At 33.6% G+C, this 18116-nt stretch overlaps 2 protein-coding genes across 6 annotated transcripts; one reads left to right on the forward strand and one right to left on the reverse strand.

Annotated features, from left to right (window-relative positions):
• Positions 1-5016: 5016 nt before the first annotated feature.
• Positions 5017-10070, forward strand: LOC25499709 (uncharacterized). Of its 4 annotated transcripts, none has more exons than XM_013595108.2 (10): positions 5204-5349; positions 5783-5824; positions 5932-6166; positions 7095-7420; positions 7749-7998; positions 8095-8260; positions 8372-8474; positions 8671-8799; positions 9313-9531; positions 9618-10070. In XM_013595108.2, exons 3-10 carry the CDS (start codon positions 5947-5949, stop codon positions 9900-9902), a joined length of 1698 nt encoding a protein of 565 aa, XP_013450562.1. In that variant the 5' UTR covers positions 5204-5349; positions 5783-5824; positions 5932-5946; the 3' UTR covers positions 9903-10070. The 4 variants fall into 4 exon arrangements, with proteins under 4 accessions (XP_013450563.2, XP_013450562.1, XP_024627186.1 ...); XM_024771418.2 differs by lacking the exon at positions 5204-5349 and adding an exon at positions 5409-5547; XM_013595109.3 differs by lacking the exon at positions 5204-5349 and adding an exon at positions 5017-5136 and having other exon boundaries at positions 5783-6166.
• A 638-nt stretch (positions 10071-10708) lies between these two features.
• Positions 10709-14793, reverse strand: LOC25499710 (ankyrin repeat domain-containing protein 13C). 2 transcript variants are annotated; one of them, XM_024770046.2, is made up of 3 exons: positions 14574-14793; positions 12455-14361; positions 10709-11458 (listed from the first exon to the last, which is right to left on the reverse strand). In XM_024770046.2, the coding sequence occupies exons 2-3, from the start codon at positions 14123-14125 to the stop codon at positions 11075-11077; spliced, it is 2055 nt and encodes a 684-aa protein (XP_024625814.1). In that variant the 5' UTR covers positions 14126-14361; positions 14574-14793; the 3' UTR covers positions 10709-11074. The 2 variants fall into 2 exon arrangements, with proteins under 2 accessions (XP_024625814.1, XP_013450565.1); XM_013595111.3 differs by having other exon boundaries at positions 14564-14793.
• Positions 14794-18116: the final 3323 nt, after the last annotated feature.

Genomic DNA, 18116 nt, shown 5'->3' on the forward strand with positions numbered 1-18116 from the left:
ATATTAATTTCCAGATACTTTGGTTGGGGTTGGGCCCATCGAGTCCTATAATATTGAGAGAGATAATTTTTTCTATAACAATTTTTTTTGGTTAAATTTCGAACTCATTAGGATAATAGGATCAGAGGTCATACATATATCATCGAGTCGGAGGGTTTATCATTCAATAAAACTTATATTGAGCCTCAACATCGGCTATTGTTATTTTCATATTTAAAAATCTGAAACTATTGTCGAAGAGATTAACGAGTTGAGTCACGATCAGGCCGCTCTCTTTAAGATGTACGTCTCGCAGCACTACCCAAGTTTGTGTAATGTAGACTAACAACCACGCCGGTTCACTGATCAATTATGTATTGCATAGTATGCATAGTATAGCTTAATTGTTCGATTAAAACTACTCAATATGGTATGTAGACCACTCTTATCGAAACTAGAGCTGTCAAAACGGGCGGCCCGGCCCTAGCGGGCTTCGGGCTTTAGCGGGCCGGGCCAAAAAGCCCGGTTGACAAAACAGGCTTGAAATATACTACCCGAGCCCGGCCCTACACGGGCCGGCCCGTATTAAAAATTATATATATTTTTTTATTTTAAAAAAGTACTATAAAACACTGCTATAATTTTTTTATAAATAATATTTTTAATATGTTTAAATAATGTCTAGCACAAAAGTAAATTGTAATCATTTTCGTACAAACGTCGTAAACTAAAACGACGAGGAAAATGATTTTAAATAAATTAGATATGTTATTGTTATAGATATTTATATATTCGATCTTTAAAACTATAAATAACAAAATGAATAAATATAATTTTATATTACATTTATATTTGTGTTAATTCATTGAATTTTCACTTTTGTTTTTTACTTTGATAATCAACTAAGTAAATAATTATTTGAAAAATATATATAATTTATAGATTTTTTTTATTATGCGGGCTACCCGCGGCCTATTCGGGCTAGCCCTAACGGGTACCGGGCTTTTAAGGGCCGGGCTAAAAAGCCCTATTAAAATTCGGGCTCAATATTTTAGGCCCAAGCCCTATATTTATTCGGGCTAAACGGGCCGGTCCATACGGGTCGGCCCGTTTTGACATCTCTAATCGAAACCGAAGGGACAAAAAGGAGTAGAAGCAGAAGAAAGACTCGTCAACACAAGTCGAAGGAGGGAGAAGAGAGGAGAAGCACATGAATCATCAATTGTGAATTTCGGTGTAAAGAATGAGTGGGGCGAGCTCTCATTTTATAGGCAGAGTTCGTAACAAAAAACGAGTAACTTAAGGATTAAGTCAGCCCACCCGTTCGTAAAAGTGGGTACTGTAATGAGTCTTAGAGTTAGAAGGGGCATTATGGAAAATAGGAATATGGACCCTTATAAATATGAGAAAAGCCAAGGAAATAAGGATTGAAAATATGTGATGAAACTCTTCTTCTCTCTCTGATTCTCTAGTTCTCTCTTATTCCTTGTACTCTTTCTTCAAGTTTTTCTTTCTATTGTTATTTTACTTGCAAAATGGTTGTTATTTCTCCTTAGTTTATACATTGGGAGTTGAATTGATTGTTCAAATTAATACAATAGCAACAATTATCTCTTTTACAATTTGATCCATTATAAGGGCACATCCTTGGAGGTCACCCACCTTTATATAAACATTTACTAGTTGGTGTGGCTCACTAATGTGGAACATTTTTAAGTCACACACTAGTTCTTACATTGTGTTTTTCTATTCAATTTTTCACTAGACTTAGCTAGTGTTCCAACAGTTGTAGATGCAACACCACGAGTTATTTCTTCCTATTTTACTATCACACACATAATAGTAGAGCACACATTGAACAAGTTGTTGTACGATGCACTTATCAACGGGAAAGAAAAAAAAAAACAAAGAACATCCAAATGAATTGTTATTGTTTGAGATAGGGGTACCAATGAATAGAGCTAAATAGAATAAAATTTGGAATTCAACTCGATAATTAACCCATTGATTATGGTTCATGAATCAAGTGAGTTGAACTAAAGTTAAAAATTAAGTTTGTTAGTTAAATGACAATTTAAAATATATATAATTTGACTAATTTGATTCATATGTTTGCTCGATTAAATGTAAGTGTGTGTGGGGAATTATGTGTACTAGTTTTAGTGTGCTTTTGTCTTTGTACTTGCTATGTGTTTAGTTTTTTATATTTTTGAATATTTATGCATTTATATTAAACTATGTATTTGCAGTTGTTTTTTTAAACAATATATGTATTTTTTTTTGTGGTGGCCGAGATTCGTACTGTACCCCAGATCTCGCATATTTTATACATTGTCCATACTAACTGCTCAAGAGGACAAACAATATATGTATAATAAAATTGATTTTTTTTTTTTTAAATAATACCAAACATAATTTTATAGAGTTAGAATTGATTTAATCGATATCGAAACTAAGTGTGGTTTAAGTGTTAGATACAATTTATTTTTTATAATAAAAACGGAATCACTTATTTTTATTTTAATCAATTATGTATAAATATTGGGTTTGTTGATGATTCCTTTAGCAAAAGTTTGACAGAAAAAGAAAAAAAACTAGTATTGATGTAACTATATAACTGAATAAGTATATGAAAAAATATGGAGGATCTAGATTCCCTTAATGTTATTGTTAGGGATGAAAAAGTTTCTAATGAAATGATAAATATAATAAAGGTTTTTATATCATATGTAAATTTATACATGTTAGCACCATCGCTTATGTTAACAAAAACTCATGTGATGGCAACACCCGGACCCACGACAACGCCACCACTTATCTGGACAAGCACCAATTAGAGTTCCATTTTTCAATTTCAAAGGGTATTTGAAAGTTTTAAGAATTTCGAGGGACGGTTGACCATTTACGCTAAAAGAATCAAGGAAGTTCCACTTACAACTTTAACACCTCCAACTCCATGGATCATGATTCCTTGCGGTCCGAATTTTCCCACATTGACGTAGTCATTCAATCGTAATTGAATTATCCAAATTTAAGCTCTCAATAATTTCAGGGTCTAACTAACGAGTGTCCTTGGGGCTTTTAAAAAGTCATATTTTAATTTACAATGCATTACATACATTTCTTCATAAAAATTCACAATTTAAAGTGCTTAAAAATTGTCTCAGAAATATTCGTTAACATTTGTCATGATTTAAAATAAAAAATAAAATCAATTTTTGTTGGATCATTCAATCAAAATCAGACAACTACTGATGTCTTTATTGCGCGAATGCATAAAAATCTCAACAGTAGAGATCCAATTTTCGACCGACTAACTCCATGCATATATATATATATATATATATATTTTTATCAATGTAAGGGAAAAAAATAAAAGAACAATTAAAATAAAATATGAAAGATAATTGTCTCAAAAGTTGTTCCAAATTCATTCTACAAATCTATAATTATCTCTTTTTTAACTCATTTCCCAATATAAAGATAGAGAAATGATATTTTTACATTTTTGATAATTTCCTCTCTTATACAATTACATGATAATTTTATACTCTCTCTTCCTTTTTCTCTCTATTGTTTTTGACCAATAAAAAAAAGAAAAACAAAGATGTCACTGGAGTTGTTGTGTACAAATATCATTGTTGACAGCAAAGATAACCAAACCTCCAACAATACGGTTAACAAATTAGTAATACACTTGAATGAATAATATATGGTTAATTAAGTTTTTAGTCCCAATAAATATTTACAATTTTATTTTTAGTCCCTACAAAATAAAATCACACTTTTTAGTCCCTGTGACATTTTTCTTAAACATTTTAGGGACTAAAAATGCTGATGGAAAAATTTTATAGGGACTAAAAATGTTTATGAAAAATTTTATAAGGACTAAAAATGTTGATGGAAAATTTTATAGGGACTAAAAAGTGTGATTTTATTTTGTAAGGACTAAAAACCTGAATATTTATAGGGATTAAAAACTTAATTAATCCTAAATACAACTAACTAAATAAATATATGGAACCAGTTAACCAAACCATATCTTCTCAGCTTAGCACTCGCTCTGTCATTGGCGTCGGCACCAACTGTCAACTATTGATTCGTATATCTATTTTCACTCGCGGTTATTGCGCGTGTTTCCCTCTGGAAAGAAAAGAAAAAAATTAATTCAAAACAGGAAACAAAAATAAATTAGGAAACATGAGATATGGTATGGTAAATTACCACTTTTTTAGCACGAGAGAAAAGGAGAACATCCATGTGGCATTTATTGTTCAAATATTTTATTTAATTATTATTCCGTCCTTTTGTTTTTATCGATTATTATTATGTAGAAATTATAAAATGGTATACAATAATTTTAAGAAATTTAGTTTTAAGTTATTTGAGATAAGCCAGAAAAAACAATTAAATGTATCTTTTTATATAAATATATTTGAAAAAGTATTACTTAATAAATAAAAAATGATAAAGTTGTAAATTAAATAATTTGTATAAAGGATGAAATTAAAAAGGAAAATGTACGTGTCCCTTTTATTTATAGTAATAAAATATCTTTATATTATTATTGATAACAATTAGAAAATGTAATTGATATATGGGCTTGATTGATGGTCCATTTCCGTTTTAATTTATGACCATCCTAATATTTATGATCACCAACACACATGTATGTCTAAGACCTAAAATCAAAATCTCGGTCGAGGAAGAAAGGTAACTAAAAAGTGTCTGTCTTTACTTGTCTAGTTATTCTTAATGTATTGTCTTTGATCATAAATAAATTGTTGAGATATTAAATTTACGTGCATATTTGACTATTCATGTCTTGTTTGTATTGAACAATAATAAGTAATTAATTTGGGTTTGAGTTAATGTAATGGAATTGAGAAACAGTTGAGGGAAAAAAGGAAGAGAGAGTGTAGTTTAGTTGAAGTTGAACGACAGCTATTAATATTATGAGAAGGAAGAAGTAGAGTGAGAGAGAGTATAGTATAGTATAGGGGACCATTTTGATTTTGATAGAGAGAAGAGAAATCATATTACTTATTAAACCGCCACCATAGGCAGGCAGGTAGGTGTGATCATCCTTTTCTCTTCTCCATTGGTTGCTTCTTTTTGTTACGTATAACTTCATCTCACCTTAAATCTAACTCAAAGGTACTACTTAACCTCTTTTATAACACTAAATTATATTTATATTATTGTTAAGAGTCCTACAACATTTTATTAGATATTGCTTGAATATGCGTTTATAAGTGAGATTATTATCATTTTAATATGGTTCAATTAATCCCAACATAACTTTTAAATAGTATTTAAGTCTATCCATTCAGGCCACTTAAATCTCGTTTCAGATGTCCATTCATAAACGTAAGTACCTTATAAGTCGATTTTATAGACCCAAGTTAGATTCTATTAATAATTACATGAGACAAAAATGCTTTGTGGTTCAAAATAAGGCTCACTGTTCACTTTGTTGTTGCTTTTCAAGAAGGAACGGTGTCTTATTCTAACACAAAGTGCTTCTGGTTAATTAATGACTCAAATTTTGAAGAATTTTTTGTAGAGGTGATTAGCTTCTAATAACAGTTTAGCCTTTTTCTTGTTCTTTGTTTGTTTGTTGATGATATTGAATAGTGAAGAAATTAAGTCCGTGAATTTCTTTCTTTCTTGTTTGGTTGGCTGTTACTTTATCATCTCACTCACACTTTTCTTGTTTGATCAACATCTGTCTTATGTCCTTTTCTCATTCTATGTATATTCTGATAGAAACTTCACACTTTGATGCATTTATTTTTTGCAGTTGGAAAAATCATAGGGATCATGGCCCACAAGTTTCTTTGAGGTGGCAAGATCCTATATTCATGTCTTTTTTTTTATTTTATTTTTTGAAGTTTTTTCTTTGGCAATAATGAAGCATTAAAATGAATTAATCCATGTTCATGCATAAAGAAAAAGTAGAGTGAAATGGAGCCATTAAATCAAAGGTCTACTACTCCTCTTGAGAGAGTGGTTTCTCAAAGAGCACTGCAAATGAGCAATTCCTTTACATGTCAGATATGTGTTGTTGCACTTTTTTGTGGACTCTGTATTGTTTCTTTGATTTTGGCTATTCTTGGTAACTTCCAGTTTGCTCACTTTTCTATGCTTAATTTATCATTCAACTCAGATCTCAATACCACCATCAGTAAGTTATTTTCCTTAATCATTTTCATTTACTTAATGTCTTTTTTAGTGTTACAGTTTCTAGCCTAGTTAATATGAGAAAATTGGGAATTCAATGAACTTTTTAGCATGATTTATGAAGATAATAAGAGTTTAATTAACAGTTTCCCATTTATGATTTCTTCTTTTGTTATTAATATATATGAATCCTACTGTTTTTCTAAAATTACTTATTGATAGTACTAATGTTTATGATCAAATGAACATCTTTTACTAAAATATTTTTACTAATACTAGTTAATGAGTAACTAAAAGTTGTACAATTAATAATTATTCAAAAAGTATTCAATACATTATTGATATTCTAAAATGATAAATAATATGAGACACATTGAGTATCAAATTCAGTATAAACTTTAAGGATGGAGTAGTAGAAAATGAGCTATTCAATTAACTTTTTAACCGCTATGTGAAGTAGTTAAAGTAATTTTGCTCAACACAGAACAAGAAGTTAACAGTTCCCCTTTATTATTTTCTTCTTTTGTTATTGATTAATATGAATCCTGCTGTTTTTGTAAAATTATTCAAAAGAATTATGAAATTCAGTTGAAACTTTAAGGATGTTTATTTGTGAAGCAAACTTGATGAGTATGAAATTTTAGGCTTGTACATGAAGTAACTTATAATTACACTAATGCTTACTTTACGTTAAGCATACTATAATTAATTTTTGGCCTTTTTGACTCAGACCGCACTTGCTACAAGATAGCATTACATTAGGGAGAGTTGAATACACTATATACTCATTGTTTTGTTTTGCATAATCAATCAATACTATTTCATGTAGAAAAAACAATCATGCAATTACCACTTTCCAACTTTTTATGATACACGTGTAAAATGTAGTAATTAAATTAACACAAGTGACATTTTTTTCATTGTGACAACAGCACACTGCTCCTTTAAACCTAAACAAATAGAAAGATTAACTGATTTGAAGAGTGATCAAGATGAAAGAGTGTCTTTGCTTTACTCAGCTTGGAGTTGTGTGTTAACTGAACCTACAACTGAGAGAAGTAAGTGCTTATGGAAACTTGGTATTAGTGAGTCCAACTTGCCTAATGCTCCACATTTGGAAAATTGCAAAGCGAAATCACTGCTGCATAACCGTCTCGACACACGTATAGTAAATGATTCCTTTCCACCATGGACAAGTAGGAAAGGATTGTTGAACATGCACCCTCTTGCTGTATCTGAGGGTACTCATCCACCCTGGGTATGTTTCTTAATCATTGGTACTGTATTTAATGTGTCATAATTTTTTGATAGTATCTACTACATTATAGAGTCTTTGATATCACTTAGATTGGATAAATTACAATATTTTAATTTGTTATTTAGTAATTTTGGTATCTTTGTTTTAGTAATTTCAATTTACTGTTTAACATTTTATTCTAATGTCTTGTTTGTTTTAGGAAACTACTATCATATTTTGATTTTTTATTTAATAAGGATTTATGAGAACCTAAGTGCATATTTGACACAATTATTATGAGAACAACAGCATTTAGAGGAGAAACTGACAGTTGTAGAAGCATTTGCAGATTGCAGGGTCTGATGAAGAAAACTATCCTCTGACCAGAAAAGTTCAACGCGACATATGGGTTCATCAGCATCCATCAAACTGTAGCGACCCGAATGTCAAGTTCCTTTTAGCTGACTGGGAGAGATTACCTGGATTTGGCATTGGAGCTCAAATTGCTGGAATGTGTGGACTTCTTGCTATTGCAATCAATGAAGGAAGAGTCCTTGTCACTAATTTTTATAATAGGGCTGATCATGATGGTTGCAGTGGTATAAATTTGTGAGCCATTCTATGAATCTGTATATCCATTTTAACAGAATTTCACACAATATTGTGAACATCTACTTGGAATGTTGCTCATGCAGGGCCGTCCCGATCTAGCTGGAATTGCTACTTCTTTGCAGAAACTTCTGTAGAATGTCGCCAACGTGCGTTGGAACTCGTGAAAATTGAGGATGCATTGAGTAAAGGAATTTTGACGACAAAAGAAAATTATACGTCGAAGCATATATGGGCAGGACCAACTCCTAGGCAAGCTTTCACAAGAACTACAATCATTTCATAAATATATGATTGATTCCTTAACAAGGTCCTGAACATAAACCTATTCTTCTTCTTCTTGTGTCAATGCATGATATGCAGGATATGGGGCGATCCGTGGAATTATTTGCAACCAACAACCGATATAAACGGAAGTCTTGTGGCTTCCCATAGAAAAATGGATCGACGGTGGTGGCGAGCACAGGTACTCCTTATTTCTGTTTATTAATCCATGATATCATTGATGGAAAAGAGTATGATTTTCGCTGGTCACTTTTACCATCATATTCTACCAATGTTTTTTTTTATTAGAGATTTATATAACTTCTGTTTGCAAGTTTATCTGTAACTATCATCCATGAATAGTGATTTAATGATGTTGCCATAATTATCATTTTCAGGCTGTGCGTTACTTAATGAGGTTCCCAACTGAATACACATGCAACTTATTGAATGAGGAGCGCCATGCTGCCTTTGGAAAAATGGCTGCGAAAATGGTTCTGAAAAGTCTTATTGGAGAATGGCCAAAGGTTAACTCTCCACTAATTTTCCTATTTGGTATAGAAGACTAAGTGGACAAGAATACACGACTGTGCTTTACATCTATAAATGGATAATAGCATTAGATATTTTTTATTAAATTACTTATGTTTTGTGAGCTTGGATTCTCTGCATCTGTCCGGTTCGTCCAACTAAATCTTGGCTGTTGGGTCTAGGTTGCAGCTCGATCCAACGTGCGACATTTAGCTGGAGAAGCTAGATGGCTACGTAGAATCCAAGTTCACTTTTTGGCCTATTTATGTTTGTGCACTTGAATATTCTTGATCAAAGCACAAAATTAGCACCAGCATATATATGTGTTGGATACGGATTTCCTGCACTCAAGCAATTACGCATTTGACACGGTCACACAATCTGGTTTAGATTGGTGTCCCCGTGAATCACGGGCCATGATTGCATGAGTACCAAGGAATCCAAATCCTATGGTCCATTTTTACATGCTTTGATATTGTCACGTATTTTGACTTCTGGAGATGCCTCAGGAGGAGAATGGTAGAAAGCCAAAGTCTGATATTGATAAATTTGTATGGTCCAATCACAAGCCCTGGGTCCCAAGACCTCTTCTAAGCATGCATGTAAGGATGGGAGATAAAGCATGTGAAATGAGAGTGGTTGAATTTGAAGAGTACATGCAGCTTGCTGATAGAATTAGGAGTCATTTCCCAAACCTCAATAACATTTGGTTGTCTACAGAGATGCAGGTACTGCTACTACTACTGCACTTGTTTTGGATTTTTCAGCCTTCTTATTCTTCTGTGTTAATCATCATTGAGTTCATTTGATTCAGGAAGTGATAGACAGAACCGAAGAGTATTCTTCTAGGTGGAACTTTCATTATACAAAGGTAAGAAGGCAAGATAGGAGTAATGTTTCGATGGCTGAGTATGAAGCCAGCCTGGGAAGGGAGAGAAGCACTAATTATCCACTTGTTAATTTTCTTATGGCTACGGACTCTGATTTTTTTGTTGGAGCTTTGGGTTCAACTTGGTGCTTCCTTATAGATGGAATGAGAAATACTGGTGGAAAGGTCATGTCCGGCTACTTGAGCGTCAATAAGGACAGATTTTGGTAGGCAGACACATATTATCTATCACACTCTTAGGTTTTTTGTCAACGAAAATGTTGACTATTTCAATAATAACAGAATAGATTTCTATAATCTTATTTTGTAAAATGATGTAAATTATTCTTATCTATAGAACCGTTGTACATGCCAGTAAAAAATTCATCATATTTGCAACTTGTTCTTGTCCCTTTCCTGATTTTTTCTTTGGTTCTATTAAGAGTTTCACATTAAATGAGATAAGATCTGAATGGGTTTATAAGTGGAGACAATTTTCACCTTTCAAACATAAGGGTTTCAAACAAAAGGGTTGAGTAGGCCGAACCCAAATCTTAAGATGATATTAGAGCCTGTTTCAAGTTTGTTAGGTCAAGTTTGTAAGATCAGCTGCTATCAGGTCAGGCTCTAAATGTTCAGTCTTGGACATGAGCGATGGGAGTCTAAAACAAGGGAATTTAGTTTCAGGAAGAGATTTAAAACATGAAAAACCTGAGGAGAGTGCCTAACAAAGTCATTTTTCCTTAACTTACTAATCTAAGCAATTTTACAGGTTAAACACGCGCGCGCGCGCGCACACACACACACACATTGTGAATACCACTTATCACCGAAAACCAAAGCTTAAACTTTTGACTTCTTCAGAGCTTATAGACCATGCAAATGCAAAGCAACTATCCTTTTGACACTGAATCCTTTAAACTTCTTAAAAAAAGATCTCGTGATTAAATAATTGGATATCACGTTTTAACAAACTTTACTAACACAGACAGGTCCTTTGAAAACAACATACAAAATCCTAATGAAAGGAATGTAACTAAAGAGAACACCACTCAAGGAAATGTAAAATCGATGATCATCGACATAGGTGTAGATACAGATATTGGTATCAAATGAAAATTAGAATGACGCCAAGCAATTGAAATGATGAACAAGACTCTTGCTCTTCAGTTTCACTTCACATGACAATGCAACAATTTCAAGATGACAGTGGAAAAAATGAAGGCACCTTTTTAATAGCTAATAACAATTGGTTGCACAATAAGTTTCTAGTAAATTCTTAGAAAAACCCTCCAACGTTGAAATGTAAAGTCAGCTGTGGCACTGTGCACAAAGAAAAAGACTCTGGCAACAATAATCAGAGCTGCAGTTTTACCCAGAGATACCACACTGTAATATTAATACTATTCTTCTATGTCCTCGGTGCTGCGATGCACTCCATCTCCAGATTTAGCCACTGGCGGCTTCTTATGTTTCTTACTTTTAGCTTTCTTTGCCTTCATTCGGCGTTTCTTTTCATTGGCGTCCACCCATTTGTAGTCTGCAGGTATGCTGAAAGGATCAGCTTCATCCTTATATCTGTGACTGTCGGAGTCGCTGGACTGCCCCCCACGGCCTCCTTTCATCCACGAAATCCATGATGCGGACCCCTCTGATTCCTTGGATTTGGCATCCTGAAAATGTGCAGGGCTGGAAAGTGGTGTTGAAAACTCCTCTATTGGCTGAAGCTCCTCAAATTTTGTAAAAGTGACAAGCACCCTGATAGTAGGAACTATGGGGATAGCAACCTGTGCAGCACAAGAGATTATTATTACCATTCAAAATCAAATGTCATTATACAGAACAAAAATGGATGATGAACATTCCAGAGGACAAAGAGTGACACACAAACATGTAGATATCAAGCTCGTTATAAAAGAACAAGAATGGATGATGAACATGCCGCAGCACAAAGAGTGACACATAGACATGCAGAAATCAAGCTCCTTATAAAGAACAAGAATGGATGATGAACATGCCACAGCACAAAGAGTGACACACAGACACGCAGAAATCAAGATCATTATAAAGAACTAGAATGGATAATGAATATGCCACAACACAAAGAGTGACACAGACATGCAGTAATCAAGCTCAATATTATCGCGCCAACACTTAGATATAGTTTGATTTCTCTGAAGTTTATGTTGAGATAAGCCAACCAGACTGATGATCTTAGTCATACAACTGGGGCATAACTAATCTATGATAAGTCAAATCCAGGTGTAATAATCACCCAATTTTCTTTGTCAACTGACAGAATTTCTCCTTAGGCAAAATGAATAGAAGGCAGGGGGTAGGGATGAAAACTGGAAAAACCCTCAAGTTTATCAGGTCATCTGAAGAAGAGCAGTAAATCTTGGATTTGCACATGAAACAGTTTTTGTATCGTTGCAGCATGACATGATCAAAATAACATCAACAATAACAGAAGTATCATGTGATGATTATCGGTCATACAAGACATTCAAAATATACTCATGCACAAATGTCAATACTTATACAAGAATGACCAGATAATTGAAACAGACATGCGATCAGAATCTCATAACAGTTGTGAAACCTAAGCGACTGGCCAAATTCAGATGTTTATCAGGTATATTTTTACTAAGAAATATAAAAGATTTATCTCACACTGCCCATAGAAGGCAACTACAAGTAACATGATCACTCTGTTGTGCTGATATAGTGCAGAGCAACAGTGCATAAAAAGTTCAGAACTTTGGTTATAGTATTTGGATTACCTTGACAGGAAAAGTTCCATGAGGAAGCTTAGTTGTCAAAAGCTCTCGTAGTCTTCTTATAGCTTTGACCTTATTTGCTAAGATGTCAAGTAGAGGCAGAAGCTCGTCGGTTTTCAATGGGAAGTCAGGTGTCAACCACAAGACAGGTCTTAAACCCTTTTTATACTCACTCTCGGTCTTAGTCTCACTAACTGCTCCTTTCTTCTTCTTCTTTTTAATGTTTTTATCCTTTCCCTTCTTGGTGTCTCCACTATCATCCTTCAGAAACTCGGATGCTATCTTTTGATCAGCCAATCTCTGGTTGCTACCTTCTGGGCCAAACCTTGAAGTTTTCTTTGATGTTTTTAAATCCTCTGGAGGATCATCACTGTTGCTTTTCAAACTTTTCTTGTTCCAACCAAACCAGCTCTTCTTCTCTTTAACCACACCATTGGCTTCAGAATTCTCATTGGAAGCTGATGAACCATTTTCTTGACCATCAACCCCATGCTCTTCATCTTCACAAGCAGCGTCAGAGTTCCCCATTCTTAGTGCAGAATCTAATTGCATTCTTTCCTCGGCAGTCAGTACATCATCGTACTCTTCATTGTTTTCCCCATTTATCATACTTTCTCCATCCTCCACAGCAAAGAGCTCTTCATCTGTCATAGCACCTGGAACTCGTCTTGATTTCACACTCACCATCACATTAAGCATGTCATAAACTTTTGCTTTCCAATTCCCAACCATCTCCGTCTTCTCTTGACGCCTCCAAGATAAATGAGGAATAAGCTCAGCCTGAGTAACATCAATACCTGGTCTGTACATATTTGTCTGAGACATCAAGGAGACTTCATGGGCAACTTCAGCTTCTGTTGGTTGTGTACCAGCCCCTTCCAAGGCATTAGTAACTTCCTTCTCCTTATGAGAAAGAGCAAGCAAAGAACCATGTGGCAGAGTTAAATTACCGTCCTCTGAAGTATAACCCTCTCCAAGGAACAAAAATGTTTGGTCTGACCGTTGGATGCGCAAACCATCAAAACCAGCAAGGGTCATATCAGCACGGAGATTAGAACCACGCTTCCATATTCGATAAGTATCAGAAGGGGCTATACGTCCAATAAATGGAATTACAGAGCTTTCAAAATGAAAAGTTATCTCCATATAAAAATCACGAATACGGGTAGCCGAAGCAACAATGCGGGGAAGTCTACGACACCATTTAGCCCAAGCTAGCGGTTGATAGTGGCGTGCAATAATCATGGCAATAGCTTCCTCTCTAGTGCAAACCGCCTCTTGGAGAGCACTCCAACCATGCTCATTCTGTAAACTCCAATCCGCACCAGCAGCCATCAATATCTCAGCAGAGACATGATCCCTAAGACGCACCGCAAGGTGAAGTGGTGTCTCCCTACCAGGAACATCACGACGATCAATAACAGACGATACCTCATCAGCTCGAAGTTCAGCAGCAAGAGACTCAGCTTCATTTTTAACCTCACCAGCCTTAGCAAGCTGAGGCAAACCAGTAACAATGCGCCTAAGAGCAGCATGGTCACGTCTTGCAACTGCCAAGTGAGCAGGACTGTGTGTGTATTTAGTCAAATCCTCCATGGATTTATCTCCTACCTCTCTCTTTTCCCTTTTCGCAGCTCCTACACCGTTATCATGTACAACTCCATTTACTTCCATGGTTTGTCAATCTTGAGTTACAAAACACAAATTGCAAAAGCCTCTCCCATAATGTTTCCCCTTTCCTTTCAAAATGGGCAATTTCTAGATCTTCCCAACACCAACAAAATGGGAAGTGATTTTACTCCAAATTACTTGAGAATTCGAAATTCTTCTACCAAATTTTGAAGCTAAATTCCAAAATGAAAGTAGATAAATGAATCTTAAAACTCATGAATGCTTCAGTGAAATCAAATCTGCAAACAGAAAAGGATTGAACTTTAAAGATTTACACATACAGCACTAAGATTTACACATAATTGTAAAAGCTAAATTAAATTAAAAAAAAAAAAAAAAAAAACTATTTAGATTATTGAAAATGAAAATTGAAAAAAAGGGATAATAGAAAATTGAAATGAGTAAAGATAAGTTGAAGATCGGTGATGAAAGAAGAAGTACCCGAGCTTACCTGAGGTTGGTGAGAAGGAGAAAGCAAAGTGAGAGAGAGAGATGGATGATTATTGTGTTCTTGGTTAGGGTTGTTGTTGATCGGACGGTTGAAATGAAATGAGATCTAAAGGTGGTGGTGGTGTGGACCATTAATGCTGCTGCTCAGTGCTGACAGAAGATGACTACTACTACTACTACACCACCACTCGCTCTTGACTCACTCAGTATCTATTTTTTCTTCCTTTTTCCTCGCTAGTCTATGCATGTCACTCAATTTTCACTTTTCTTTAATTTAATTAATTTTATAGATACATTCAATGATCTGTGTTAACAATACAAATTATCATATTTATTAATTAATGTGAATTAAATGTATATATAAAAATATACACTCTCCAATCCCTCTCATTGTTCCAAAAAAAAATCCCACTCATAAATAAAAAACTAAATTTTAGATTTATTCAATAAATAAAGACTATAAATATGTAGTCTTTATTTATAATGACTATAAATAAGGACTACATATTTATATTTATAATGATATAATTCTTTTTAATAAATCAAAATGAAATTATATTAACACAATGAAAGTGACCACCGACACAAAGTGTGTTAAAGGAGGTCAACTAGAGTTTTTTGAGTGTCACCAAAACCAAAAAAAAGCAAGTTGTTGCACAAAAAAAAAATGAAAATTAAGTAAAGATGCCTATACACAATAAAGGATGTTGCCATCACTCATGGTAAGTGTAGACGAAGTTAATCGATTTAACCCTGAGCCAATTATAAGAAAGTAACTTAACTTGATCGAGCAACTGATGTAAAGGTAAGGCATTGTTGTTGAAAATCTCATTGTTTCTTTTCTTCCAAATTGTCTAAACACAAGAGAGCCAAATGAGTTCAGAACCGAATGAGTTTGACGAATGGTAAAAACTCGTGATTTTGTATAAACTAAAGTACATGTTTAACCCAAAACAAAATGAGAATTGATGTTCCCACATTTGATAAGGCTGAGAAACACGAGTAAAATACGATTTTGCCCCCTCGACAGTTAACTGCCGAGAAATTAAAAATCTGGCTGCAGTTAACTGCCGAGGAAAACCTCGGTAATTAACTGCCGAGGAAATCTGAACTTAATCATACGCAGAAACAGAAACATTACCATTTCCAAAACTTCTCCAAAATTCACCATTTCTCTCCAATCTTCACCAAAGTCATTTTCACAAATTGCAAGCAAATCAACTGCACATTATCACAAGTAAGGTGTATCAATCATTTTAATGATAATGTTAGTTTGTTTAGGTTTATTTTTTAAAAAAAAATTAGAGTAGTTTGCATGTGGTTAGGGTTGATTTTAAAATTGACAATTTGATGATTGCATGTGTAGTTTAGGAATTGATAAATGAATGTAGTTGTTGCCTATGTTGTTTAAATCATAATGTGGCTTTGAATGGTGACAAATGAACACAATTTGAATATGTTTTATACTTTGCACACAAAGTGTTTGATAAAATGTCTCAATGACAAATTTATTGATTATTTAGTTAGTTTAGGTTATGGAAATGATAGAAATGATGTTAATTATAGTCTGGTTAAGTGTATATTGATTTTTTAGTTAGTTTAGGTTACGAGAATTATGATGAACACAAATGATTAAGTGTATAGAAATGATTAAGTGTATGTTAATTATTGAATGATGTTTAGGTTATTATGGAAATGATGGACATAAATTTTATTGTAATGATGATTATATTGAATGATTTTAGGTTATGGAAATGATGTTTATTGTTGTACTTTTAATGAGTTTGATTATGTTTATGTTTAGTTTATGTTTAATGTGTTTGATTAGGTTATGGAAATCATGTTAATTTTATTATTTTTTGTGTAGATATGGCCGATCAGGACCCTATTGATCCATCTAAGATGATTGGTGGTAGGCATGCAATGACTCAAAGCTACCGGAGCGAGAGGCAAAGCGGCCACATCCCAAAGAGAGGTAGAGGTCGGAGGGTGGATGGTTCAGGGAGTTCGCAGGAGGCTGCTCAGGCTACACAGCCTGAAGAGTCGCAGGTGGTTGACCCGAGCCAGCAGGTGGAGTACCTGAATTATCAGGATCAGGTACACCACGATGTTACGGATGGTGGGTATGACCAGGATCATATGCCACAGCAGTAGCATATAGCAGATGATGATGACATCATCAACTACTGCCCCGAAGGTGTTACTTGTGGACCCTCCCTTTCCTGGAGGGCCGACATACCTATCTTTGCTGCACTCTTATGTCAATCATGTGGCGTTGCCGCTTTGGTATAATTCAGATAACGTAAGTGGCATTTAGATAAATTACTCGTGTGTCTCAGATAAACCAAATGTCTCAACAGCAATTCTCAAACAAAATTATCTAGGCGCATTTGAAGGATTAGTAGCGTGGTAAAATAAATTATCTTTCTCTACCAAAAAAAATAAATTATCTTAAAACAAAAATAAAAAAACTGAAACCTAGAATCGTATATATAGTTCTCAAACCAGGCTTAGGCTAGGGTGCATGACCTTGTTAGGTCTCCTACCGTAGGAGACTTGGATTTTTTTTTTTTTTTTTTTGTGTAAAATGGATGTAAACCATTAAGATCTATTTGAAAGGTATTGAATGGTTGTGATTTGGAGATATGTGACCCACTAATATATCATTATTTAAACATATATATTATTTTTTAAAACGAAATTGAATTTAGAATAGCATTTAACAAAGAGTGTTTTCGCTATTGTCCTAAATTGAACTTTTCATAATTACCATTAAACCCTTAAAATTAAATTTCATTTTAATTAAATTCAACTGTACTCTCCTTTACTGTCAATGAATATTTTTTATATAGTATTTTTTTTTTTTGGAAATTTGTACTAATAGTAATAGGTTTTCTGTGTTTGAATTCACAAAATAAAAATTGCTAAAGAAATTTGTACTTATTAATGAGCTTAGATAATTTTAAAAGTCCATGTGAGATTATCTCAGTTGGTATGGACAACGCTGATATATGCAAGATCCGGGATTCAAACCTCGGCCACAAAAAAAGATGATAATTTTGAAAAATGGGTTAAGTTTTGTATTATAATTAAGTTTCGGTGAATTGAACTATCCATCAAATAATCTGAAATAATATTTATAGTTTATTGATGGGAAATGTTAACGCGTGCCTCCAAACACTCTTTTAAACACTTTAAATAGTACTTCCTCTGCTTTTAAATATAAACAAATTTTGACTTTTAGGTTCATTCAATTAATAATGTATGTGATTTATATTATCGACTACATACATCATTAATTGAATGAATTTAAAAGTCAAAATTTGCTTATTAAATACGGAGGGAATAAGTTTTTATAAAAAATTGTGTATTCACTACATTGGAAATTGTAATAGTTGACTTTTTAAAATAATACTCCCTCCGTCTTGAAATATAAGCAAAAAAAACTCATTTTCTTTGTCCCAAAATATAAGCAAAAAAGACAAATTTTTATTCTATTTAATCTTGTTTTTAAAAAAATCATCTTTTCCAATAAAAACTTTTT

The sequence above is a fragment of the Medicago truncatula genome, chromosome 7, assembly GCF_003473485.1.
Source record: "Medicago truncatula cultivar Jemalong A17 chromosome 7, MtrunA17r5.0-ANR, whole genome shotgun sequence".
Taxonomy (NCBI): Eukaryota; Viridiplantae; Streptophyta; class Magnoliopsida; order Fabales; family Fabaceae; genus Medicago; species Medicago truncatula.

What these genes read in the sequence shown, in the direction of transcription:
- LOC25499709 (XM_013595109.3), top strand. Translation starts at nt 5,947, where the DNA reads ATGGAGCCATTAAATCAAAGGTCTACTACTCCTCTTGAGAGAGTGGTT. An exon ending in AGATCTCAATACCACCATCA is followed by an intron (nt 6,167 to 7,094) that starts GTAAGTTATTTT and finishes TTGTGACAACAG; the next exon opens with CACACTGCTCCTTTAAACCT. An exon ending in TGATCATGATGGTTGCAGTG is followed by an intron (nt 7,999 to 8,094) that starts GTATAAATTTGT and finishes TTGCTCATGCAG; the next exon opens with GGCCGTCCCGATCTAGCTGG.
- LOC25499710 (XM_024770046.2), bottom strand. Translation starts at nt 14,125, where the DNA reads ATGGAAGTAAATGGAGTTGTACATGATAACGGTGTAGGAGCTGCGAAA. An exon ending in ATGGAACTTTTCCTGTCAAG is followed by an intron (nt 11,459 to 12,454) that starts GTAATCCAAATA and finishes TGTGCTGCACAG; the next exon opens with GTTGCTATCCCCATAGTTCC.